Source organism: Varanus komodoensis, unplaced genomic scaffold (assembly GCF_004798865.1).
Source record: "Varanus komodoensis strain SLA01 unplaced genomic scaffold, ASM479886v1 scaffold116, whole genome shotgun sequence".
In the NCBI taxonomy this organism is placed as follows: Eukaryota; Metazoa; Chordata; class Lepidosauria; order Squamata; family Varanidae; genus Varanus; species Varanus komodoensis.
In genome coordinates, this window is record NW_025335333.1 from 341,187 (window position 1) to 367,321 (window position 26,135).

General features: G+C 64.9%; 2 protein-coding genes across 3 annotated transcripts in view; both read right to left on the reverse strand.

Moving 5' to 3' along the window:
- Positions 1-4,806, reverse strand: part of SLC25A34 (solute carrier family 25 member 34) — a 6,222-nt gene extending 1,416 nt beyond the window's left edge. Inside the window, exons 1-4 of the mRNA XM_044421168.1 lie at positions 4,402-4,806; positions 2,876-2,941; positions 1,462-1,614; positions 778-912 (exon numbers count right to left, since the gene is read on the reverse strand). Of these exons, the coding sequence (XP_044277103.1) occupies positions 778-912; positions 1,462-1,614; positions 2,876-2,941; positions 4,402-4,806 (759 nt within the window). The remainder of the gene's footprint in view (positions 1-777; positions 913-1,461; positions 1,615-2,875; positions 2,942-4,401) is intronic.
- A 1,817-nt stretch (positions 4,807-6,623) lies between these two features.
- PLEKHM2 (pleckstrin homology and RUN domain containing M2) lies at positions 6,624-26,129 on the reverse strand. Of its 2 annotated transcripts, XM_044421243.1 has the most exons (20): positions 26,054-26,129; positions 20,827-20,933; positions 20,068-20,177; positions 19,646-19,745; positions 19,247-19,334; positions 17,883-18,069; positions 16,615-16,674; positions 15,023-15,251; positions 13,612-14,349; positions 12,557-12,626; positions 12,202-12,292; positions 11,407-11,471; positions 11,136-11,224; positions 10,836-10,968; positions 10,103-10,293; positions 9,805-9,870; positions 9,555-9,714; positions 8,679-8,858; positions 8,314-8,430; positions 6,624-8,168 (listed from the first exon to the last, which is right to left on the reverse strand). In XM_044421243.1, the coding sequence occupies exons 1-20, from the start codon at positions 26,114-26,116 to the stop codon at positions 8,031-8,033; spliced, it is 2,982 nt and encodes a 993-aa protein (XP_044277178.1). In that variant the 5' UTR covers positions 26,117-26,129; the 3' UTR covers positions 6,624-8,030. The 2 variants fall into 2 exon arrangements, with proteins under 2 accessions (XP_044277178.1, XP_044277179.1); XM_044421244.1 differs by lacking the exon at positions 16,615-16,674.
- Between the last annotated feature and the right edge of the window lie 6 nt (positions 26,130-26,135).

A 26,135-nucleotide genomic window follows, 5' to 3' on the forward strand; every position in this document is an offset into this window, starting at 1 on the left:
GGGGGGGGGGGGGGGGGGGGGGGAGCCTGGGTGAGTCCGGCGCCCTCGCACGACCCTTGCTGCACAAGTCCCCGGAGAAGCCGGATCCGGCCCGGGCCGCGCCGCCCCGCCTTCCGTGGGGGTGCCGCTGAAGGGGGCCCAGGGGGGGGGCTGCTCGCAGGGAGCGGGTGGCCCTCTTGCTGCAGCAGCTCTGCTGGCTGCCCTCTGTGCCCGGGCACGGGGCGCTTTCAAGGGACCGCCCAGGCTGGGGCCTCACGGGGTGCTTCCCCTGGTCCTCCTGCCCTCGAGGCACGTTTGGCGGAGGTGTGAGAAGGGCCTTCCCGGGGGCGGCCCCCACCCTGGGACCCGGGCGGCTCGGGGAGGGCCTCCAGCAGGCAGGGCAGTGCCTTTTCAGGCAGGCCTCTGGCGCACAGGGCGGCGTGGGGTGCCAGCCGCAGTGCCCGTTCCACACTCGGCGAGGCCCCTCTGCGGCGCCTTCACTGTGGCTGACGCACTTCTTTTTGCGGCGCCCTCGCTGGGACTTTGCTTTCGCTCCGTTTTGTCCGCTGCGTTACGTGGCGTTCCTTGGAGCGAGGCAGGAGAAGGGGCAGGGATGGACAGGGAGCCCCCACTGCCGCACTCCCCGGACGGCGGAGAGCCTTGGGTGCCAGGCATGTGGCCTGCAGGGAAGGCTTGGGAGCGTCGCTCTGCCCCACCGCGGCGCGACAGCCCTGAGGGGAGGCTCCCAGCCCGGGGCTCCCAAGGGCATCCGGGACCCCCGTGGGCCGCAGGTCTTACCAGGCCCATCTCATCCACCGGCTGGTTGTACAGCCTGGTGCTGACCACGTCGAAGGGCGTCATGGCCACGGCCACCGCGACACTGCTGATCATGCCCCCGGCCAGGGCCACCAGCCAGCTGCCCTCCTTGAACCACTTCAGGGGAGGAAAGTGCACCGTGAGCAGAGGGCGGTGTGCCGCGAGGAGCACGGCACAGCCCGCGGTCTGTTTGCCAGGCCCTGCTGTCCCGCTCAGGGTTCCTCTGGCAGGCAACGGAACAAGCTGGCTTTGCTTCTCCAGCCCTCTGGACCATTTCCCTCTTCCTTTGCCCGCCTCCTCCCCAGAGCCCAAATGCCTCCGCAGCCTGGTCGCCCACCCACGACCAACCCAAGGTTCTGGGTTCACGTGGCGCAAGAACCCATGGCTTAAACGCGCTAACAACAAACCACGTGCTCTCTCTCTGGCTCATCTGTGGCCGGGAGGCCATGGATTTTGGAAAAAGAACAACTCAGCACGCCAGAGTCTTTCTTGGAAATGTGCAGAGGTTAGGAAAAGCTGGATGGGGAGCTGGAACGTGCAGGCGCTGCCAATAATCGGACCGCGGTTCTCGTGCATGAGGATGAGGGCCAGGAGTAAGTCCCCTTCGGGGTGCATCGCCCTCCCGCCCCTTCCGCGAGCCCGCACCGCCCTTGCCGTGCCCCTCACCTTCTGCGTCCTGACCCACTCTTTGGCGGAAGCGAACGTGGCCAGCTGGACAGCCGAGCCCACCATGACGCGGGGCACGGCCCCGCTCACCCCTCGCCACAGCCCCAGGAGCCCCTGCTTCTTGTAGATGGTCTCAAAGGCGCTGGAGACGCTCTGCAGAGGAGTACGAAGAGGGAAAGCTGAGGGGGGGGGGCAGCCTCCCACAGACCTCTCCCCACGACACAGACCAAAGGCCTCCATAATCTGGCAGGGGAGGCCCAGCCGCGTTCAGCCCTCTACAACAGGTGCACCTCGGCACCCTGTTCCCGCCGCCTCATCCCACCTTGGCGATGAGCGAGGGCCAAGGACAGAGCCCGGAGGCCGGCCGGCTCCCCCCGCACGGAGCCTGTCTTCAGCCCCCACCAGGGCTCCCGCAGGGGGGCTTTGCGCCTCTCCCGAGCTTTGGGGCCCAGAGGCGCTTCACGGAGGTCGGTCTGTTGCAAGCCTTTAACGGGCAAGAAATCGAGGCTGCAGTTTTGCTTCCTGGGCCGCCTCCTTTTCCAGCTGCTGGGAGCTTGGTGGCTCCCTGGGCTTTGCGGTTCCCCAGGACAAGGCTGGCACGTTTCGCTTACGGCAGGCAGAACGTCACGCTGCGACACGCCTGCTGCGGGGCTCTGGCCCCGCTCCTCGAGCTGCCGGCCTTTCACCACCGGAACGCGCACCCCGAGCGCGCCTGCAAAGCGGTGTGTGGCGCTCGCTTGGGCAGCTGCCCTCAAGGGCCATCCCGCCGCCGGGCCCAGGTCAGGTTGCCGCCCCCCCGCCCCCCCCGGCAGCGCTCTTTGCAGGAGCCCCACAGCCCTTCCACCCCCCTGCCAGGACAGGAGTGTTTTGCAACGGTCGGTCGGAGTTGCTGAATGGGAGGAAAGGGGAGCGGGGCGGCGCAGCCTGTTCCCGGGCGCAGGCGTGCGGTGACGTCGGCTGTTTGTGCGCTCTGCACGGATCACTTTCCGACCAGCTCAGCGAGTTCGCTCAACAAAGCGCACGGACCGCGGCTCCCTGGGACGGCCGCCAGCTGGCTCGGCGCCCGGCAGGGACGGGAGTGGGGCACAAGGGAGTGGGGCACAAGGCCGGGGGCCCTGCCTGCACTCGCCCGGGGCAGGGCGGCTGCTCGAAAGCACCGAGGCTTCGCGGGAAGGGACGGGAGGCTCTGGTCGGGCACGTCCTGCCGACGTGAGAGGCGTGTGGGAGTCCGCTCGCTGCGTTCCCCGCGGCGTGCACCTCTTGCACAAGGCTTGTGTCGGGCGTGCAACACCCTTCGGCCTGAGCGCCAAACAGGCTTGAGGTTGCACACCTGAGTTGCCGCAGAGACTCAGGAAGCCAAGCCCTCTCTGCCCGAGGCTCCCCCCGGCCAGCCCCCCCCCCCGCCTCGGCTCACCTGGTGGTTGTGCTGGTGTCCCACTGCAATGGCCGCCACCGCCTGGGCCTGGAGGTGAGTTTTGACCTGCAGCAAGCGGAAGGGAGCCCGTGAGGGTCTCGGAGAAGGGCGATTCCTCACTGCTCGGGTTGCCTCAGGGACCTGGGTCTGCTCTCCGGGCCCTGCGGGCAGCAGCACTGCCCCGGCGCCCCGCCCCACCCCGCCCCCCAGAAAGGTCCCAGGGGAAAGTTATGCAACTCTTCCGGCGGCACCTGCCCTCTGCCTGGGTGCGCCCATCCATGGCCAGCGCCCTGGACCTTGCTCCTCCTCGCTGGCTCCCAGGTCCAGCCAGCGCTTGGTTAGGGGGGACACGGCTCCACTCGGGCTGCTCCCCCTGCCTCGGGGTCCCTGTGGCAGCTTGGGCAGCCTGCAGAAGATGGTCCCAGAGGTCTCGGGTGGCCTGCGGAAGCTCCTTTCCCGGGATCTCTTTGGCTGGCAAACCCCACCAAACCTGAGTCCCAGAACCCAAGTGCAATGCCCAGGCTCAGTCCTAGGAAGTCTTGGGGAAACTGGGATGTGTGGGCATTAGAAATCCATCCCATCTACATCTCGGGTGGCTTCCATTCTGTTATCTGCTCACTGGTGGAATCAGGTTCTGCAGAAATCCCAGAAAAATGCACATTTCCTTGCTTTAGCCCATGGGGGAAGCACACCTCTCCGGCTCCTCCCCATTCTGGGCCGCTTTGGGTGGGGAACAGGTGTGCCCAAGTGTGAACTCGATGTGCAAAAGTGCCGTACAAGGCTAGTCCTGAGGTGGAGACAGCGTCTTCCTCAACAGAGCCCCGGGGTGGGGGTGGGGGGTCATCCCATGAAGCTGGATGGGGAGGAGTTCAGCCCAGATGCAAGGAATCGTGCAAACAGATCGCATAAATCATGTGCAGACAGCACAGTGTGAAGAATGGAACTGGCTGGCACGAGACGCAGCGATGGACCGCTATCAAAGGAGTCCGACCGAGGCAGGGAAGAAGAGGCTGCACGCAGCTCCTTGTCCCAACAGCTATATATTCTCCCCCATATTGGAGACGGTCGCCTTTTATATGCCAGGTGCTGGGGAACATGGGTGGGAGGGCACTTGGGCGCACCCTCCTGTGGCACAGGGAGAAAGAGCTCGATTTAGGGAGCCCAAGCACTCCGACCAAAAAAGGGCAGCGGCAGCGGCTTGGCCTTAGCCGCTCCAAGGCCGATCCTCGCCATCCGAAGGGCTACGGGCTTGGCAGCTGAGGACCGCTCAGCAGCCTGGCTCCTGCACCCGCCTCAAGGCCGGTGTCGGGGTCGCTGGCGGGCTTCCGGAGCACTGTGGAGGCTGGGCTGAGCGGGCAGGGCTTGGACGGGGGGCTTCCGTGCAGGCTCCCCTCCGCGCTGGGTTTTAGCGCTGCAAAGCGGGGGCCACGGACTCGGTGGGGAGGGGCCGCTCTCCACACCCACGCTCTGCCCCAAGCGCTGCCCAGCACCCACGGCGCACGGCCGGCACACCCAAGAGGACTCACCAGGTAGGCCGGGCTGCCCACGAACGCCCCCAGGGCTCCGGCCACGGCTCCGGCCACGACGGTCCCGCCCGGCCGCTGCGTCAGGCCGATGTCCTCCGCGTGGGAGTAGGAGCAGAAGCGCACGCCGTTCATCAGCCCCTGGTAGAGCAGCCCAGCCGAGAGGCCCTTCTGCAGGCCCCGGAGCCCGTCCGCCTGGCTGACCGCCCACAGGGCCTGCAGCACCCCGCGGTAGTGGCGGGGGTAGGTGCCCCGCGAGCGCAGCTCCCCCTGCAGCTGCAGCCGCGTCTTGACCACCTCGAGGGGGTTGGTGAACACGCAGGCCACGCAGCAGGCCGCGGCGCCCAGGACGAAGTCCACGGGGGGCGAGACCGGGGCCACGGTGGCCCGCGCGCGGGGGGGCTCCATGGCGTGGCCTCGCCCGCCCGGCACGTGCCAGGACGGCCCGGCCGAGCTGTCGGACGCGAGGTCCTCCGCAGGGCTGCCGAACCCACTTGTGACGCGCCTGTCCGATCGCCGCCCGAGCGGGAGCTTGTGGGACACGGGCGGGCACACCGCCGGGCGGGCGGCGGGCGGGCGGAAGTGGGAGGCAACGGCCCGGCCGCTCCGCACTGGCAGCCGGAGCACCGCGGAGACGCGCGTCGGCCTTCCTCCCCGGCGTCCGGCTCGCCCCGTGCCATCCGCGCAGGAGGCACCCCGAGGCACCTCTGAGCTGGGCTGGCAGCCCTCGCCCTCTCCACCCCTCCGCCGAGTCTCCACCTCCGTGTGACATCAGGCCGGGCCTGCCCCTGCATTCGCCTCTCCGGCTGGGAAGGGGCCGGCTGTGGGAGGGAGGCAGGCAGCCCGGCTGGATGTGGGGGAAAGTTCAGCCGGGGCTGCGGCTCTGACGGGGGCGCAGAGGACGGCCGGGCGCGCTTCAGCACGCAGGTGGCAGCAGCCCCGCTGCACCTCGCACCAGGAAACAGGACACCCAGCTCCCCTGCCCCACAAAAGGGGCTTTCGTTTCTAAAAGCACAACCCGCAATGCACTCCTCGCCTCCCCTCCCTCGAACAGGCTGGCTCCAGCACAGGCTGCCAGCCCTGCCGGCCACGCAAGCCGCCCCTGCTCGCCTGCCCCTCCACCAGACACCAGCCCGGGAAGGCACCGAGACGCACCCGGCGGCAAGCGGCACGCCAAACGCACGCCGCGCTCCCAAGTGCCAAAGAGGGCACGAGGAGGATCGGGGCCGCTCCAGCCCACAGCCGAGGCCGCGAAGGGACGGGGGCTCCTTGGGCTCCGGTCCTGCCAGAAAGCCCTTGGCCGTGAAGAAGCGAAGCCGTCCGCTGGCAGCCGGGGCCTTGCAGGGACCCACGTGGCGGCCATGCCCCGAGCACGAGCTCACGCACAGGGCAGCCACCCACACCGGGCGGGCGGCTCCCGCGCCCTCAGCGTGGCCAGGGTAGTTTGTAAACAGACGCTTCTTGACCCGGGCTCAAAATAGCACATCGGAGACAGGGTAGCATTACACATGCTGGCACAAGACGGACAGCAAGATGACAAAAAGTGACCCGCTTTCGCTTCCAAGGAACTGTCCGGCCACCCTCCCCTCCCCTCTGCCCCCCCCCCCCCAGCGCGCGGCCCTCCGCACTCCCCCGGGGCAGCTTCTCCTTCGCTGGAACTCCCGGCCCAGCCCGTCTCATCCAGGAAGGGCCCAGCCCACGGCGGTGCAGCTGCCCCCGCACCGGGCTCTCCCGAATTGCTCCAGATCCTGCCGGGGTTCACAAAGCGGCCCTGCGCTCCCAGGCACCGTGGGGGAAGCAGCGTGGCGGGCTGCCTGCGCTCCCGGACGGCTTGGGCAGCCCCCGGGGCGACTCGCGGCCTCTCTGGCACAGCCCGGCCCCCTCCCGAACGGCTCGGCCTTGCTGCCGGCAACGCCTCAGATGGTGCCGCGCAGGCGACGAGCCGGAGGACGAAGGCTGGGACCAAGCAGAGGGGCGGCCTGCAGAGCGATCCTCGGGCCAGCACAGGCAAGAGGGGCCAGCCAGCCCTCCTTCCTCGTGCCCGAGGTTTCGCGGGCCGCTTCCTCAAGCTGCCCTCCGCAAGCGCGGCTCGTGCCGCCTCCCCGTCCGAAGCCTCCGCGGCAGGAAGGCCTCGGAGTGCTGCGGCGGCACCACAGGGGCTGGAGGCCCTCGGGGGAGCGCACGCTCAGCCCCCGCATGTCACCAGACCAGCAGGCAGACTCATGCCAGTTACCAAGGACCGTTTATTACAGGGAGGGGTAGAGATGTCTGTACAGGTACATTCTCTCACGGAGACCTCCTGCTGGGGAAGAGCCCCCATGCGAGCCATGTGGTACATGAGCAAGTCCCACAGTCGTTAAAATTAAGAATATTAAAAATATGAAACAACTTAAAAGAGCCAGGCAAACCAAGCCCCAACCCTGGCTGTCTACCGAGGATGCACTGGGAGTGAGTAAGCGGCAAGGTCCCGATGGATTCGCTCTCGGAGACGGGAGCTGGCGACCTCCTGCCACCTCCACCGCGTGCCCCAAGCAACGCCTCCGCGCTCCCGACCGCACGGCCCGCGAGCCACGCTAGCCTTCCACCAAGCGGGCGGGATGGGGATGATGGGGATGCGAGGCAGCGCGATTTGCGCAGGCGCCGGCAAATGAGGGCTCGGCAAAGCAACTCACACCTAGTGCTTCAGCCGCGTTGGGGAGAACGTGGGGACCCGTGAACGGGCTGAGGGGCTGCGGATGCCCTGCCCGGCCTCCATGGGGAGCCATGGGGAGCCCACAGCCCACCTCCCCAGGAGAGCCAGGCCAGCCCTGGGACAGACTGCCACCTGCTGGCCAAGCGAGGAAAAAGACGCAGCGCGGCCCCATGGCCCAGTTCACTGCCCCCGCTCGGCCCCCAGAGGCCCCGGGGAGAGGCAGGGGGGGCTCTTCGTGAAGCGACACCAGCCAGGAAGGAGAACCGCGAGGGAGTGGGCAAGCGGGGGCGCGTCTCCAGGTGGAGCACAGCGGGATGTTGGCGATCGTTCCGAGGAGAAATACATGCAGGGCACCCGCGGTGCTCCCACCTCGCCCCAGACCGAAAGCGGAGCGGCCACCAGGCACGGCCTCTGGACTGCCTTGGCACTCCAGGGACGCCCCCCACACCAGCGGGGGCCCTCACCCCTGCCCGCAGCCCCCGCCCAAAAGAGATCCCTATCCCCTGAAAGAGGTCACTGAGCCCCGTGAGGTCCGCCGGCTCACCCCGGAAGCAAGGGACGTGGTGCGGCCACGGCTGATGGGCGGCACGCGAGTCCTGCCCACCGGGCGGCCGCCCCCTGCCAGGAGGAGCCAGGGGCTGGGTGAGAAGCGCCACGGTGCACGGGGCGTGGCGTGCGTGCGGCTGGCCCTCGGCGGAGACGAACGGGCCCGCTCCTTCCCGGCTCAGTGCAAAGACATCCGGAGAGCTCCGGCTGAGCGACCGTCAACCCAACGCGCAAGCGGCAGCGCACGGAGCTGCCCTGCAGCCGGCCCGCCCTCCGGAGAGGCCCGAGCGCCCGCCGGCCCGCCTGCCCCCACGCTGCGCGGCCCCGGCTCGCCAGGCGGCCAAGCAAGGCCTCTTCCCCTGCGCAGAGCCCTGTCCGTCTCGGCCGGCTGGAGCTAGCACCAGGGGTCCCGGGAGGCCCGGCCACGGCAGAGGCTGTCGCTGCGCTGCCACGCGCTGTGGATCAAGCCCAGGGCGTCCTCGCATTTCTTCCGGGTGGCGCTGTTCTCGATCAGCTTGTGCGAAAGGTCGACCTGCCGACACACGAGGAGGGAGAGGGTCGCACGCTCGCATGCGGGCCAGCCGTGGGGGCGCGTGCCCGTCCTCCGCCCGGCCCAGCGGGCAAGAGGGCAGGGGGGCCAGCTGGGCGCTGGGCCGGCAGCGGCAAGGCGCGGCTACCTGGTAAGCGCTTTTCCACACAGTGTCCAGCGCCGAGAGGAAGCGCTCCAGCTCTGCAGTGCAACTAAAGTAGAGGACCCAAGGCGGCAGGTACTGCTTGCGATCCTGGGCGAACTCCTACAGGCAGGCAGACAGGTAGGCAGAGCGACAGACAGACACGGTTGGTGTGTGTGAGCCCAGCCGCGGCCCCAGACAGCTCCGGGGGGGCGAAAGGGACCCTGCCAGAAACCCTCCGCTAGCCCAGGCTGGCCGTGCCGCACACGATGCCCACGAGCTGCTTCGGGAGCAGGCGGCTTCCTCTACCCCACAAGCTGAACTGTGACCGGAGGCAACTCTGCACATGCTCCACAGCCCGCTGCACTCACCACGATACAGTATTCCCGCCCGGCCTCTAGGGAGACGGAGGCAACGTCCCCCAGCTCGGCCGTGGCCAGCGAGCGGAAGAAGCTGGTCTGGCAGTCCTCGTGGCACGTGAAGATCTTCTGCTCCGTCACCACCAGGCAGCAGGGGACGCAGGGGGCCGGGAGCCCGCCCTGCGGGGCGACCTGGCGCGGCAGCAGGAGAGGGGAGGCAAGCAGGCGCCCGTCAGGCCTCCACCGCGGGTCCCTGCCCAGCCTCGGAGCAGCCCGGCAGCTTCCGGGCCCGGGGCCAGGACTGCGGGGCCTTCCAGAGGCGGGGCTGCCGCCAGTCAGTCCCGGCCGGCCCAGGCAAAGCCGGCGGTCGCGGGGTGCCTGCCTCCTCCCCGTCCGCTTCGCAGGCGTGTGTGGTGCTGCCGCTTCCTGCCCGCACGCCCGGCCCCATTTCGGCACCCCAGCCACCGAACGGCCGGAGCGCGGGGTCTCCTGTGGCCTGCGGGCCGGGCTCCCCCTGGAGGGCCTCCCTGAGGCGGGAGCAGGACGGCAGGCGCACGCAACCGTCCCCCGCAGGCCAGCAGGCTGCTGCCTCCAGCACGTCTTCCAGCAGCTGACCCTCCGGAGAGCCGCTTCAGCCCTTCCGAGCGGGGGGGAGCCACACGCAGACGGAGGAGCCTCCCGCAACGGGTAGCAAGCGGGAGGGGTCTTCTAGAGACCCCCAGGGGGCTACAAAGCGTCCGCGGGCAGCTGGGCCCCAGCCTGCCGGAGCCCCAGGGGCATGCTCTTCCCCGGGCCGCGGATCTGCAGGCCCAGGCCGGCGAGCCACCGCAGCCACGGCCCTCCAGGCTGCTCCCCAGATCTTCGCGCCCCCAGCGCCCGCCCTCCTACCCCTTTGGAGACCGCCTGGCACAGGAACTGCATCCAGTCCGCCATCTCCTCTTCGTTCTCGGCGCTCAGCTCCAGGGAGGGGCGGTCGGTCAGGATCACCTGGAAGGAGTGGGGCCTGTCTGTGGCGTTCGACCGCCGGCATCCGCCGCACTGCTCCCCACTGCAAGGAACGGAGAGTTGCAGGGTGAGGGGCGGGGGCGCGGGGGGCCGGCCTCACGGGCTCTGGCGCTGCAGGCCCAGCCGCACTTACCCCATGTTCACAGACAGCAGCGGGGTGACGTCGGTGCGGTCCGGGTACTGGTACAAGATGCCGTTGCTGCAAGGGAGCGGAGGGAGTGAACGCCAGCCCAGGAGGGGCGGGCCGGCATTCTGGCCCAAAGCACCAGAATGCAGAGGCCGACTCAGAACAGGGCTGATATCCTGCCGCTTCCCCAGGACTCAGGGTGGCCGGGGCACCGCTGCTGCGCAGAGCAGCGAGGACGCGGCCTCAAGGGCCGCCCCGGCCCCCCCAGGCGCTGCCCCGGCGTCCCGCCGCCCCCGGCCCTCACCTGAGCACCACGAAGCAGGGCCGCCAGTTCTCCTTGCCCAGGTAGTTGGTGCTGGCCTTGTAGCTCAGCACGCCCTCCTTCGCGATGGGGCTCTCGGCCGAGAGGTAGTGGGAGGGGGCCGGCCCCAGGGCCTCGTCCATGGGGTCCTCCCAGTGGATGAGCCCGTAGAAGCACACTGCCACCTCGGAGGCCTGCAAGGCACCGCCCCGGCCCAAGCCCCGCGTGAGCGCCTGCACGGAGGCTGTGGAGCTGGGGAGGGGGGGGGGGGGGGGAGGCTGGGCATCCAGGCCCCCACTACGAGCGGGAAAAGACGGGGGGCCCGGTCCCACCTCAGCAGGAAACCGCACGGGACTGCATGGAGCTGCCCTCCGTCAACAGCAGGGAAGAGGCCAGCCCAGGCTTCAGACTCACGTGCCGGAAGGAGGCGCAGGCAGCCAGAGCGGGTGCTTCCAGCATCGGACGCATGCGCCACGCGCTGTGCCGGGCCGGGCCCCCAGCCGCTGCACGCTTCAGTCTTCCACACAACGTGTCGACTTGAGCCCTTCGCCTTGGTGCCGGAAGGGCACGGACGGAGCAAGCGCCGGAGGCTCCCCTTTCTGCCGGCAGCCAGCCAGCCTGACCGGGCGCAGCTGCCGACCTCGCCCCGCCTGCTGCGCCACGGCCAAGCGGGTCGGTGCGAAGGGCAGCTCCAGGCGCGCGTGGGCTGCAGGGGGACCCACAGCTCCCTCCTCACCTCCCGCTTGGACTCCTGGGCCACAAATTTGGCCAGCGCGAGCTTCTCCATGGTGGCGTCAGTCAGGATGCTTGGGTACGGCGGCTCTCGGCATCCCTTGATCATGGCCGACTTGAGGGAGAGCAGGAAAAACCTGAGGGGAGGGAAGAGGGGAGGCCGGAGTCAGGCGGCGCGGCTGCCCCGGCCAGGCTCAGCCAAACCAGGCCCCGGGTGGGGCGCAGGCAGGCCAGATGCTACGGGGGAGGCCAGGGAGGAGCCGAAAGCGCGAGGCCCCGGGGCGCGGGGGGCCAGCTCACGTACTCGGTCAGGGTGGTGTCGGCCGTGTCCAGGAGGAACTGCTTCCTGCGGTTGGTGCAGACCAAGGTGACCGTCTGCTGGTCCAGACCCACCTGCCGGAGGAGCAGGCCGCTCTGGGTGAGAAGCCCTCGCTCTCTCCCGGAGAGGCCTCGCCAGGGCGACGGCCTGGCCCCGAATGCGGAGCGGCCTGGAGGAGCCTCCACCCCAGGAGAGCGGCCCCAGCCAGCAGAGCACGAGCCGCCATCGCCGTCCCGAGCAGCCCCCACCCGCTCACCGAGATGTAGTCCAGCTCGTTGTAGGAGACGGCCTCCTCCACCATGTACGGCTTCTCGGCGGCTCCTGGCAAAAGCGGGGGGGGGGGGTGAGCCACGCCACAACATCCCTGGGGGGAGCGACACCTCCGAGGCCTCGATTCCCCCCCTCTCCTCCCAGCTCAAGGCCACACGGAGCAGACGCAGGCCAGCCGTGCTGGCTTCCAGAGCCCGTCCTGAGAGCGGCGGGCACGGTCAGACCTGCCGTGGGGACCGGTGGGGTGACCCCGGCATGGAAGTGGGGTGCACAGCCGGGACCCGCCTCCGGCCTGCTCCTCTCCCGGCACTATCCCTCCCGTCCCCACGGCACAAGGATCACGTACAGCGGGTCCGGCAGCCCGCCAGCCGAGGCTGCCCACAGCTGCTGCTGGCGGAGCAAGCGGGGCTGCACGGGGCGGGGGGCCGGCTCCGCTGGTCCCAGGCGGCACCTGCTCTCCGGTGTGGCGGCGGTTGCCCCCCAGACCGCCTGCTGAGTCGCCTGCTCCGTACCAAGCCTGGCAGCCCACAAGAAAAGGAAGTGGGCCCCCCACAGATGGGGAGGGGGGAACGCATCCCGTTGGCGGGGGCTGCAAAGGGCCGCCGCGAGATGCACATCACCGGGCAGCCCGCGAGAGCCGCGCCTCAGCCGAAGCCTGGCATTCTGCGCCTGGGCGCGCAAATGCTGCCCTGAAGCCACTCAGGATGCCTCCCCTTGGGCTGGGCTGGGCTGGGCGGCCGCTTCGGGGGGACTGGCGGGCACGGGGCCCTCCGCAGAATACCTTTCCGGATGAGATAGACGTAGCAGTCGGTCAGCAGGACGTAGACCAGCTGCAGGTTCCCCTCCATGTGCCCAGTGCTCATGCGGATCATCTGCCCAGACAGAGAGGGGCCCTGCATAAGGGGACTGCCAGGGAGCGGCGAGCAGCCGTTCCCTCGACCGTGTCCACCGAGCCCTGCAGCTCCCGGGGGCTCGGCGAGGAAAGCCGCCCTCCCGCGAGCCGCCCCCCCGCCCCAGCGGCCCCTGCCAGGCGCTTCCTCACGTGGCCGAGCGGCCAGGCAGCAGTGGCCGTCTCCCCGCACCCTGCGACCCACAGGACGGGGGGGGAAGCATCCCAGGGAATGCCCACGGCGTACCCGGAACAACTGCTCCTCGTTCTCCCGGAAGACATGGATCATCAGCAGCAACAGGTGGTTGTTGTCCACTCTGCGCAGGGAGAATGAAGAGAGGGAGTGCGAGCTGGACCTGGACCCGGAGCCGCACGGCAGGGGGAGGGCCAGCCGCGCTGCCCCCGCGTGGAGCCACAGGGCGAGGAGGTTTCTGCCGGGGGGGGTGGTCCCACACAGCTCCCCAGACGGGCCGGGCTGTCACGGTGCACCTGTGGCCCTCTGCCCCCGGCCCACCCCGGCTCGCGCTGCAGCCTGCCGCTCGGCACGGCTCTTGTGCAGCTGCTGCTAGCAGCCTCCCCGCCTGCGGTCCCGAAGACGTGCCGAACGGCACCTGCCCAAGACCCCAACCCTCCAGAGGGAAAGCCGCTTCAGGCACAGCTCCCTTGTCCCTCGCTCGGCTCCCGCTTCCTATGAGGAGGAGAAAGGAGGGGCGTCAATCACTGGCTCCCTCCAGCCTTATAAAATATGCTCCAGTTTCACGGAAAGGAATGGCAGAAATACGGAGAGGAAGTCAGGCGCTGGGGTCCCTTTTTATGTATGAGGAACAGAAACTGGCCGATTAAAGGCAGTTCCTCCCTGACCAGAGAGCTGGGAGGAGCCAGAGGCGCAACAGGCTGGCCCTTCATTCAAGGCCCAGGAGCCCTCAAAAGCGCCCGAGGGCTTGGCCCCTCCAAACCGGACAGAAGAGCGGCCACGCAAATGGCCCACTGGAAAGACGGCCTGGTGCCCTGCAGATGGCGGCGGCTGGCCCTCCCGGCCCCTCCCGGCCCCTCCCGACGCTCCGATTCTATGAAAGCGAGCCAGGAATGGTTCTCGGATCACTTCCCTGTTCTCTGCAGAGTCCGGGCAGCAAAGGGGGTGCCCAGCATGGTGCCCTCAATGCCATGAGCCCACGCACACCCCTCCGGAGAGAGGCGGGCCAAGGACTTCGTGGCCTGTGCCCCTTTCCGCTCGCCCCACCCTGGGGCAGAAGGCCCGCCAGGTGGCGTCTCGGGGAGCCCCCTCACGCCGTTACCAGTTACCTGAACTCCGAGGGGTGAGCGGCCTCAGAAGGGCTCCCCTGCCCCTCCTCAACGCCGGAGTCCTCGGCACTGCTGGGAGAAGGGCTCCCCCGGTCCCCCGTCAGCCTGCTGAGGGCCTCCACGCCGCCGGGCTCCCCTTCCGCCCCCTCCTGCGGGGCTACGGCTGGTTCCACAGCAGTTCCTCCTCCTCCTCCTCCTTCCTCCTCTTGTTGAGCAGCCTCAAGGCCACCAGGAACATGTGGCGGTTGGCCATCCCCTGCAGCGTCATGGTGGCCACCACCTGCTGCAGGAGCGTTTGGACTCTCGACGGTAAAGCGGTAGAAGTCCATGGGGGTCGAAATCCCCGTGCTAAAGCTGCCAGAGGATGGCCCCTCCGGGGGGACCTCCCCTGGCGGGCTGGTCCGAAAGGACTGGTCCGGCGGTTCTGGAGGAGCGCTCCACCCGCCTGCCGCCACCAGCTGCCTGTCCAGCGAGTGGATCACTTTGCTCAGCGGCTGCCCCATCCTCTCCATGGAAGCGTCCTTCATCTCGGGGATCCACAGGCCCAGCTGGGAGAGCTCCGGCGCCTCGGCACTTGCTTCCGGGTCGGCCTCCAGGCCGGATTCTGGCTGCCCGGCTCCAGACCTGCTCCCCTGGCCTGTCCCTTGAGTTCCCGCCTGGGCGGCAGCGGAAGCAGAAACGGGAGCCTCCTCTGGCCTGGCCTTCTTCTTCTTGCCCGTTTTCTTCTTTTTGGCTAACCTGCAGATAGGAGAGAAGCGCCACGCAAGGGAACGGGATCAGGATCAGGATCAGGTCGCAGCACATCCGAACGCGACGGCACTTTGGGGGACGCGGGCAGCCCTGCACTGGCTCTAAAAGGAAAACTCCCAGGCCCCTCTGGGCTGATCGGCGACACAACATCTTGCGAACTGGAAGGGGTCGAACTGGCTACCTGGCTCAGGGCTGGAGGTACAGTGAAGCAACCCGCTCCTCCTGAGGCGGGAAGTCCCACTGTTCTGCTGTTAGGATGCCTCTTCCAGTGTTTCCCCAGAATCCGCTGTCCCTGTGGAAGCGGCAGAGACGACGTCTCCATGCCTCCCGCGCGACAGCCTGACAGTTACTTGGTGACTGCAACCGCCTCTCCCTTCCGTCCTTCCTTCTCGGGGCTTAACACAAGCAATGCTTTTGCCTATTCCTCTTAGGATGCGGTTCGTCCGTGAGGCCCAGGGCCACGCTTCCTCGCTCTGGAGACAAAGCCCGAGGACCGGGGTGCCGCCGCTGCCGGACTCTGGCTTCTCCTGCAGGAGGGCCGGGGAGGGCTTGGGGAAGGTCTGGCGAGGCCAGCTTTGCGGCTCAGCCATCCGACTCGGGGCCCGAAGGCAGCTCCCCTGGCGCTGGCCCCCTCGCTGGCCCACCCCGCAGAGCGACGGACCTGATGACCTCCAGCTCGGTGCAGCCCTCCGACTGGCTCGTCCCTTCCGTCGTCCCCTCGGCCTTCTCCTGCGACGCGGAGTGCACCGGCGTGGTCTCGGCAGAGGACAGCGCCTCCGCCTTCTCATTGAACGGGTTGTGGCGCTGCGTCGGGCTCTTGGCCGAAGCCCGGCTGGCGAGCTCCGAGGTCCCCGAAGGCGGGCAGCTGAGGGTGTCTGTCAGGTCCCCCTCTGCGTGAGAAAGAACAGCCGGTGACCCTCCCACACCGCCACGCGCTGCCCTGAATCCAGAAGGAGAGCCGGGAAAGCTACCCATCGTGCCTGGCTGGTGGTCTTTGGTGCTCCTGGAGGATTCCTCAGGGCACAGACACACGAGGGACAGAGAAAGACCCGGACCTGCTCAGGCACCAGCAGGAGGAGGCCTGGAACCAGGTTCAGCTACTGCCACCTCCTGTGTGCTCTGGTCTGATGAGGGCAGGGGGACTCCTGGCTTAGCAGCTCCCAGTGACTCTGCAGTTCTGTTGCCTGAATGGTGACTTGACTGGGAAGCGGAAGCCAGCTTAAGACCGGTTTTGGCTGCTTCACCTTTGTGGGAGAGCCGGGCCAGACTCAGAGAGGAGCTTCACAAGAAAAGAGGAGCTGTCACCCTGTGGAGGGACTCGGAGTGTCCCCGTCATGCCAGCAGGCATGAGCTCTCCCCCCGCAGTGTTCTTTGGACAGACGAGGCTTGCTTCCTACACGAAAAGTGCCAGTCCCAAGAATGAACGGCAGGATGCAGAACCCTAACCCGATCCATCTAAATGCCCCCTTTCTGTGCCTGGGTTGGGGGGCCTTTCAAGAGGCTGAGGAAATGAAATTTCCTTTTACGTGGCCATCAGCAGCTTTTGTGATCCTGTTCTCCAACGGTCCTTTGCAGGAATAAAGACTAGGAACTTTAAAAAAGGGGTCGCCGGATGCCGAAGGGAGCGACTGGCGCATCTGTAGCTCGCACCAGACGGGTGGCCTGTGCAGGGGAAAGGCACGAGGAGAACACGGCGGGGGGACAGCCTGAGGCAGCGGCTGCCGCCGCTCCCTCAAGACTGCTCAGGAAAAGGGGCTGTAAGGGAAGCAGCTTTGGGCAATCAAATCGGAGAGGAGGGCAACTCCACTGCTGTCCGTTCCATGCACTGTCAGAGTCGAGCGAGTGATTAGAGAGGGGCAGTGCTGGGCTCCTCGGCGAAGAACAACGTGGGAGTCTTGTTAATTGAAAACCAGAAGAGTGAGTACCACATGCTGGGGGAGGCAAAGCCACAGAGGAGTCAGAATGCGAGGTGCCCAGAGAGAGAATTCAGGGGAGAGGGGACCGGCACCCCCGCGGAGCAAGCGCCCCTATGCCCTGGGGTGCCGGCGCACCCTGGCCTCCCTGGTTGACCTGCCAGAAAGCACCGGAGGAGGAGCCCGGCACCCTTCGGAGAGCCCTTTGGCACGGCCGTTTGTTTCCGCGGGCGCCAAACAGTGTTAGGGACCCGCTGCGGAGCATGCAGCAAGCTCTGGTACAGAAACAAAAGCAGCACAGAGAGTGCGGGCCGCGGGGGGACGGGCGCGCTCATCCCACCTTCCCAGGCTGTGGTGGGCACGGACGGCACCGCGGGAAAGACATCTCCAAAATCATAATCTATAAAAACGAGGGACAAAGAGGAGAATTAGACATGTAGGCTGGAGGGAGGGGGAAACTGAGGGCAGGCACAGACCCACGTGGGGCTAACTCGCTCTACACTGGCAGCAGGATGGACTGCGCCGCATCAGGCCGCAAGGGGAAGACGGCAGTTTCGTCAAGCTGCCCCAGGGACAAAGCAGAACACACACAAATCAAAAAGTCCTCCGTGGGGGACTCCAGCTGAAGCTGCGCTTGGTTTCCATTCACGCTGGGCTTTTTGGGTTTGATTTAAACCCCAAAAGCAGGAGGGCATTAGGAATGAATGGCACAGCTGGCTCCAGCACCGTTCCCTCCTGTTATGGCAGGTTAGGGGCAACCTGCGGAGGATCAGGCACTGGGCGAAGGGGACAGGAGAGGGGCCGCTCTTCTCAGCCGCTGCGGTGGATCAGGGCCACCCCAGAGGCCTTTTACGCATGCCTGTCGCCAAGGCGGGGGCAGAGGTCTTCTCAGCGGTCATCTCCCACCTGAGGAATCGGCTTCCATCGGGGGCTCGGCAATCCCCTCCTGTGCGGGGCTTCAGAGGGGTTCTGAAGGCCCGCCTGCTCCCTGGCCTTCCCTTGGGTGTGGGCTGTGGGTTTTATGGGCAGGTTGTATTTTTGCTGCTCTGACTTGTAATCTTGGCCTTGTGGCTTTTACTGTCTTCAGGGTGGGGGGTTTACCTTGCAGGCCTGCCCCTTGAGGGCTGCACCTCAAAGAGACGGAGCAGCAGCACCCCGCAGAGCTGAACGTGGGCCACCCTGACCCCAGGCCTGTCTGTTTTCCAGTCCTTCATAACGAACGCCCGGCTCTTCCCCTTCCCTTGCAGCTGCCCCGGTAACTAAGGTCCCACCGTGCCCGGGAGACGCTCTGATATCTTTGCATCCAGCTGGGAACACTTGCAGGCCCGGGATGTGCTTGGCGAGAGGTCCCACCGGAAGGGCCCTCTGCAGGGCAGGCCTGAGGACCGAATCCCAGCAGGACAAGCGGCGACCACCTGCGCCTCCTCACAGCTGTGAGGCTAAGCTGCCGCCCTCAAAGCTTCCCCCGAGACTGTGGCCCTGCGGGCAAGCGGGGATTTCTCGCCTGAGACTAGACTTTCCAGGGCCGAGGGAGGCCGCTCTGTCACCAGCAGCCCCTCGCCCCCCATGGCCCCACCGCTCCATGTGCCCCCCCTCCCCTCCACTCACCCTCGCTGGACGGTGCGATGGCGCTATCGTCCCACTCCAAGTTGGTCGAAGTGACCGAGTTGAAGGAATTAAGCGAGAGGCTGTCCGAGCCGTGGACTGAGCTGGGCAGGCGGTCTTCGAAGTCCAGCAGGTACTGGGGCTTGTAGTATTCCGGCATGTATGGTGCCAGGTCCAGGTACGGGGCATCCTGAGAGGGCCGGAGGGAGAGGACTGCGGTCAGAACCGCTGCTTCCGTGGCGGATGGACTAGAGTCCCCTGCTGGGGGCGGCTTCCGACCGAGATGCTGCCACTGCCGTGGTGCCACACGGGTTGGTTCTGCACACCCCCCCCCCCCCGAGTGGTGCCGGGACCACCCCCACAGCAGCCCTGGCCGCGGCAGCAGCATCCGGGCTGTGTGAGTGGGATGGAGCCTCTGCCAGGCACCCCAGCAGGCTCCGATCTGTGGGCGAAGCAACGCCGACGATGTTCCATTTTATGCCGTATTATTTTACCCGATTCCTGTCTTTGAGGGATTTTAGTGTTGCAGGGGGACCCTGCAAACGAGGAGGGGCAGGACACTGCGGCAGAGGTCACCCTGCTTGTCTGGCAGAGTGGGGGGGGTGCGGGGGAGAGGAGGAGGTCTGCCTCCCCGTGGCTCAGCTCCCACCCGCAGCAGCGCCGCACGGGCTCCCGGCCGGGCTCTTCCAGGCCACGTCTCCTCCCGGGCTGACCCACCAGAGGCCTCCGGGCACTGAGGCTGCCACCCTCCCCGCGCTGCTTCCCAGCATCCACTGGCCCAAGGCCGGCCCCCCCGCCTGGAGAGCACCAGGGCCCACTGCAGGCCAGCTGCACCCGCGAGCACCGGGGGGGCGGGGGGGAGCCGCTGCAGTGCCGGCAGCCGTCCTGGTCTCTTGCCCAGAGCTGCGGCACCACGGCTTCCTGCCTCTCATGCAATGGAGCGAGCCAAGGGCCACTGAGAAAGTCGATGCCTTTGCCTTCCAAGAAAGCACGTGTGTGTGTAGGTGAGAGCAAACGTCTGTGTACACGAGAGAGTGGGTGGGGGGGTTACTGGAGTGCCTCTGGTGCCAGTGACGTGCTAAAGCACAGGCAGGTCCCGCCCCCTGATCTGGCTGCCACGTTCTGCAGCAGCTGCAGCCTCTGACCATCCCCAAAGGCAGCCCCACGGCCAGTGCATTGCACCAACCCGGCTCGCATGGAAACCCTGGCTGGACCGGGCATGCGCTCGCGCACTCGCACTGGCGCAAGCGTGCTCCATGCTTGACGGGCTTCGTCGGCCACAGTCCGCGGGAGGGCTGGGGTTTCCAGGAAAGTGCCGGCTCCGCTCGCCCGGCCCCGCAGGGCAGAACAGAAGAGAGTTTGCTCACCAGGTCCAAGTCGAACCGGATGAACTCCAGGCCGGACACCAGAGTGAGGAAGAGGGCCAAGTGGTCGTGGCTGCAGACAAGTGCGTTCCTGCGGGGGGGGGGGGGAGACACGGGTCACGCCACAGTTCGGACATGCTGGGACCCGTTCCGGGCCAGCACCAGACCCTCAAGGAGGTCCTCTGCAAGGCCACGGCAGGGAGGGAGAGGCTCCCCTTTTGCCAAGCTCTGCCTGGCACGGAGGATCAGCCGTGGGCGCCTGCTGCAAGCGCATCCCCCTCACCCTGCAGGACCAGAGCCCAACACCAGGGGGAGACGCTCACTGGCAGCCCGCCCTGCTCCATCCACCGCCCCCCCCCCGCCAACTGTCATTCTGTGTTACAACAGCAGCGGTGGACTCACTTGACGTAATACTTGTGCAGCAGACCCAGGTTCTCCTGGAAGAGGCGCAGGTAGCTCTCCAGGGAGTTCTCGTTGAGGGCCAGGTACAACCACGCTCGGCCTGCAAGAAGCAACGAGGGCCTTCCAGGGACGGGGCAGCTCCGCTCCTCGGTGGAGTCTTACTAAACACCGACCGCCTGACCGACCGAAGAGGAGCTGGCCTTCCCCGGGCCCATCCGTGGCACACCTGCGCCTGCCTGAACGAGTGACGAAGCGCTCCCCAGACGGGCTGGGGCTTGCCTCCCCGGAAGGCAACCCCCCCGGAGCCAAGCCTCTCCCTCAATCCCAGGCCTGGCCGCATGACAGCGCCCAACCCAGAGGAGCCTCGCCCCTTTGCGAGGGCCGGGAGCACGTCCCGCCGCCACGCCGAAGGCCACACTTACTGCGCCCCAGGTTAGTAGCCACATGCTGCAGGACCTCGATCTGCTCGACGGCTTCTCGGCGGGTGAAGTGGACCACCAGGACCCAGTAGCCCGAAGGGAGATCTTGGAGCCTGCAGAAACGCGAGGAGAAATGTGTCAGCCGGGGCCAGTCACAACACAGGCCTTTGCCTCCGAGCTGGTCAGCGGTGCAGCTCCCACAGGAGACTGGAAAGCATCCCATCCGCACTGCCTTCCACGGGCTCCGGCTGGCTCTGCCCAAAGCACTCGTGACTCTCTAGAGGCTCCCAAATGTCACTCCCGGCTCATCAGCAGAGGAACTGCCAGCTCGGCTTGGATGCAGGCAGCCTTCCCAGCCCAGTGCCGGTCTCTTCCGCACATGCTGGTGCGCTGCCCAGAGCGCCTTTGAAATGCAATTCGACCACTGGGCTGACAAGAGTTTGCCAGCCCTGCTTTAAGGCAGACTCCCACAACCCCCTGCCCTCCCTCAGCGTAGGCCGCTCCGAGGGGAGCCAACGCAGCGCAAGCACAGTGCAAACAAAACAAGCTCCTGGATTACGAACTGCTTTGCCTCTGCCACCTTCTGAAGAGGCCCGTCTGCCCAGCAGGTCACGACCACGCAAGTCCCCAGCCCAGAGCGGGTGGTGGGACTCAGGCCCCGCTTGCCACCCGGGCTTCTTCCCCGAGGACCACCAAGCAAGGAAGCGCCCCTTCCGCGGCAGCACCCGAGCGGAGAGCCGCCGAAGGGCTGGGCCGCCTTACCCGTAAAGCAGCGCGTGGTCAAGGTGTTCACACAGCCGCTGCAGGACAGTGTCGTGGTTCCGGATGGCTGGGGTCTCATCCTCACAGGCGGCAAAGTAACTCTGCAACTGTGGGTGGAGCGGGGGGGGGGGGAGAGAGGCCGTCAGTGCCAGATTCACCAAGCGAGCCTCTGCCCAGGAGACTCACGTACCCGCTTGGCAGGGAAATGTGGTAGAAGCAGCACAGCACGGAGGTGCCAGTTCCGGAGAACTCTCCCTGGAGCCGGCATGGAATAAAACGCGGAGACCCGCTGCTCTCCTTCGCCAAGTCCCATTTCTCCTGCCTTTGAGTACTGATCCCAGTTTGTGTCCAAAACAACCTCAATCTTCCCCCAGAGGCTGCAAATGTTTAGTAGGGGAGGCTGCCGTGGCCTCTGGTTCCGGAAAGCACCAGCAGCTGCGTCTGAATTCAGGGATGGCACTAAGAAAGGGGCATGTGGTGCGGGGGGGGGGGGGGGAACAGAAAAGCAAGCACATTTCTGGAGGAGCAGCAGCTTTTCCCACAAACATTGTTAGATTTCTGAACGGGAAAGATTGGCCTGGCTCCTGTGCACCCTCCCAGAGGTCGGCGCCAGGGGCCCTGATGTGCTACGACAGCAGCCTCGCTTCAATGTCCAGTTTAGGGCTCAGATACTCTTTGCATCAGAAAAATGCCTTTCATTTGAGTCACTCCCGAGGTTCAATAAGGCAATAAGCTGAGTCCAGACACTGATTCATTTACAACCCCAGCACGGGGCTTCGGACGGAGCCCTTTCCTCGAGGCTGCTGGAGATCCTCAGAGGCCTTGTGCAAAGCCCGGACATCCCATGCCAGCAATGCGAGGCTGGGTGGCCCAGGACTCCGGCCTGGGGGGGGGGGGGGCAGGTCCACCAGGCAGCAACAGATGGAACAGCCAACGGAGGAGCCAGTCAAGGCTGCTCTGCTCCCCACAGCCCCTCGGCTGACGGCGTGTCCCTGCAGTCCTTTCAGAGGCAGCTGCGGACTGGGGAGCCCAGCGCTGCCTGTGGGGTGGAGAGGGGGGTTGGAGCCCCACCTCAGGCCAGGACTGCCAGCCACACCCTCGGAGAGCTTCGCCCGGGAGAGGGCAGGGCCAGCCCAGCAAGGAGCTGGCTCAGCCGGATGAGGCTCCCGTGGCAGGAGAGCTACAACTGCGTGACCCGCCCAGAGAGCTTCAGCGACCGGGCGAGAGAGAAACGCAATTAATAGTAATAATCGGTCCTCAGAGCCCCAGTCATTCCTTTGGCAACCGGGCACGCAGTCGCGAGCCGCCGGCGGTGTCCGGACAGGCCCCCACAAACGGCGGTGAAAGGCTGCGGGAGGCAGGGCCAGGAGTCCACGGCCAGCAGCGGCTGGTGGCCACAGGGCTAGGGCTGGGAGACGGGAGCGAAGCGGCTCCCGTGGCGGCAACAGGGAGGCGCAGGAGTCTCCTTCCCCGCCCGGCCCTGGAGACACCAGCAGCACCACGCTGGGAGCAGAGCCCTGCCCAGGACGGGTCCCAGGAGGCTGCTGCGGCCCGCCAGCACGTCATTCCCAGTGCGGCACGGAGTCCGGAAGAGCCCGGACCGGGTGTCTGCTCTGTGAGGAAGCCCTCAGCAGGTTGCCGGACAGCTCTCCCCTCCTTCGCAAGCTGCGGTGCTCCTGCCGGTCGCTCAGAGGCCAAGGAGAGGTGCAGGCGGTTCACCCTCTGCCCAGAGCCCCTGCGAGAAGGCAGGCGAGCACCCACCCACCTCCTTCCTGACCGAGCTCGGGGATTCCTTCCCCAGGCCGCACTTTTGGAAGAGGGGAGGCTGCCTCGCTGAGCTTTCACCGCCCACGGGGAGCGGGGGCCATCAGCATCACAGGGCACCAGTGCACGTCTCATCAGCCGAGCTGGTCAAATGACCGACCGTTCCAAGCGTCCTGAAATACTTGCGGGGGGGATGCTTGTGACTGAGAAATGCCAACTAGCGGGCAGGGCGAGCAGCCAAGGTTCTCGCTGATAAAAATGCCCCTTCGTTTCAGTGCCTGCTGTCCCACGGCGGAGGGCGGGGGGCACCTTGCTTGACTGATGAGTTCTGGTGCTGCTGACATCCAGAGGGAAACGGACCCCGTGGGGATGCTGGCCTGAGTCATGAAGCCGTTTATACATCCTTTCGATGGGCAGAACAGTGCCCCATCCAAGAGGCAACCGGCTCACCAACCGTGAGACATGCTGAGAGCCACTCAAACAGATCTGGAGGACACGGGGAGGACCAGCCTCGGTTCGACTCCTGCATCTGTCGGGGAAATGCAGAAGGCCTTTCTCGGCCCCTCGACCAGCGAGACGCCGTCAGCCGTAGGGTGGATTTACCAGCCCCGGCAAGCTCTGAGGGCTGGTAAATCCTTCTCACGTGCTCTTGCTAGAAAAGGGCAGAAGGCGGACGAGGCAGCAAAGGGGTTCAAGAGCAGGGCCAAGGCTGGCCCCTTTTCTGTGGCAGGGGCAAATAAAAGCTGGACTTCGGAAATGGAAGAAGCGACTGCAAGGCAACCTTGATTCATGTATTTGGTGTAAATCATTCTGAGCAGGGAACTGGGGGTCGTCAGACATGCGAAGGAGCTGGCCCCCGTCATGCCAGGCCAGCGCTTTGCTCCCCGGATCTTGTACTTTTAGCTCTGCTATGTGCTCTGGTCCTTTTATCTGTTCGATTTTTATTTGGCTGCACTAATTTTAGGTTATTATAGGGTTGTTTTTGTTTCACAATTGGTTATGGCTTTAATATTTGTATTTTATCAAATCATTATCAGCACTGCTGATGGGCAATACGCAAAGCTGAAAAAAGGCAATTTATGCATAGTTTTTGGCTGTTTCAATCCCATACCGTGCACCACGGTTCAGTAATTCATTTTACACTGAATTTTTAATCCTGCTTAGACAGTTGATTTTAATGAAGGCACTTAATTAAGATATTTTATACTGTCAGCAGTTGAACTGCCATGTCCCTGAATGACACTATCTCAAAAACGACAATTCCCAGGATTCCTTGGAGAAGCCCCAAAAACACAGCTGACATTATAAGCTAAAACACATCTCTCTCCAGCAAGTTTTGTGAGTCTTCTTCATTATATATTTCTGCATAATGCAATCCGCTTTCACCAATAAAGGATTAAGGAGCTGTAACACTGTTTTCTTCTCAGGCTGAATCCTGGAAGATTTTGCAGTTTGTAGGGTAAAGGGATCTTACGTCATAGGAGTGCACAGTGATACTGCTGGAACTCCTATTATGTGGGGTAAACCTGTCAGGCAAGAATTCCAGAAAACTTTGGGGTATCTGCCTGTTTCTTCTAGAAACGCAGGGTGGGGGAGGTCACAGAAGCTTCTACTGAAAATAGGCACAGACATTGAGAGAAAGTGAGACTGCCTCGAGTCAAAACAAAACAAATTTAAGAACAATATACAATCCAACCCCCAAGAAAGGCTGTACACTAAGAAATACGGCATCTATAGGATCATTGTACCAATTTCCCATGCAAGTAAAGTGATGCTCAAGGTCTTGCAACCAAACATTTATGCTCTGTGGAGTGAGAAATATCTGATGTTCAAGCAGGATTCCCAGAAGGAAAAGGCAGTCAAGATCATATTGCAAATAGACACTGGCTACTAGAGTACATTAACAAATTTCAGAAGATCGGGCTATGCTTCAGATTGCAGCAAAGGCTTTGACAGTATGGCTCACGAGAAGCTCTGGAGGTCCTAAAAGAAATGGGTATGCCTGAGCACTCCATCATCCTGATCTGTATCATGGAAAGGAAGCTGCTGCTAAGACAGCACTTGGAGAAACAGAATGGTTTTTCAGAGACACAGGCATCAGACACGGCTGTATTTTATCTCCATGCCTGTTCAGTATGTACGCAGAACATTTCGTAAGACAAGCTGGATTAGAGGAGAGGAAGTGAAAATTGGTGAAGGACATGAGTAATGTAAAGAATACATATGACAGCATATTACTGACAGTAGCAATAAATGGAAGCAATGCCTGATAGAAGTGAAAGAAGAGTAAAAGCACAGCTGCAGCTGGCGACCAAGAAAACAATTTACTGTCAACAATAAACAAATTTAGTGTGAAGGTTTTGCTTGTCTTGACTCAATCATTAATTCAAACACAGACTGCAGCCAAGAAAGTGGAAGACCTGAGACTTGGAAAGGCAGCAATGAAAGACCAAGAGAGCAAGATCCAGCAATCGCAGTGTTGCATTCCCCATCACTGTGTACGGTGTGAAAACTGGACAGCAAAGAAAGCTGAAAAGACGACGACGGAGGCACGTGGAAGATCTTGCTGGAGCAGAGTTTTGGAAACGACACGGAGAAACAGAAACATACACAAGTGGGCCCTACGCATATCAGACCTTTCCTGGAAGCACAAGTACAAAACTGAGCCTGTTGTACTTCAAGCACATCATGAGAGGGCAAGAAGATCTAAGCGATGGATCTTCTCCATGAGGCAAGTCACAGCCGCAAGCTTCCAAGAGCGGAGGAGGTCTGCCCAGGCCGGCCCATTCTGGGGGGCACTCATTCAGAGGCTCACGGTAAGTCAGAGACCACCTGGTGCCAGATAGCACCTGCGCAGGAGCGCAATATGGCAGATGGCAACAGGGAAACCTAAAGGGAACCCTTTAAAGGCATGATTTGAAAAGGGTTTGCATCGCTGAGTTGGGCTTGTGGCGGCCGGGCGGAAAAGCGTCAGACCCGACAACCCGGCATTTGCCATTCTGGGGATGATGCAGACAATCATGGGGGGGGGGAGCAGAATAGCACTGCCCGTTTGCTAGCATTGATTACTTATTGCTTCTTTCAAACGAGAGGGAAAATGAGGGGAGGGAGGAGGAGGGGGAAACACGGGCATCCTCCTAAGGTCCCAGTCCCGAGAGGGCAGAAGGGGGGCGTGCGGGTTGCTGCATTTCGCGTCAAGAACGGGTCGCTGGCGCGGTCAGAGGAACGGCGCGCGGGGCGAACGGCGGGGGTGCAGCAGATTCGGGGGGGGGGCGTCCCCCGGTACCGCACGGGCCGGGGCGCGGTGGGGCCCAGCCCGGAGCGAGGCCACCCGGCGGCTGCCCTTCTGCCGCGGGCGGGGCGGGCAGCGGGGGAAACGGGCCCTCGGCGGCGAGCTCCGCGGCCCGGCCCGGCCCGCGCCTCGCCCCCGCCTGCGTTCCGCGCCCCCCGCCGCCGCGCTGACCTTCTTGACGGAGAGCGAGATGTTCTCGAGGATGCGGTCCTTGACCTGCCCGGGCGGCTCCATGGCCGCCGCCGCCTCCTTG

What these genes read in the sequence shown, in the direction of transcription:
- PLEKHM2 (XM_044421243.1), bottom strand. Translation starts at nt 26,116, where the DNA reads ATGGAGCCGCCCGGGCAGGTCAAGGACCGCATCCTCGAGAACATCTCG. An exon ending in TCTCGCTCTCCGTCAAGAAG is followed by an intron (nt 20,934 to 26,053) that starts GTCAGCGCGGCG and finishes CTCCACCCACAG; the next exon opens with TTGCAGAGTTACTTTGCCGC. An exon ending in ACCGAGCTGGAGGTCATCAG is followed by an intron (nt 14,350 to 15,022) that starts GTCCGTCGCTCT and finishes TCCTATCTGCAG; the next exon opens with GTTAGCCAAAAAGAAGAAAA.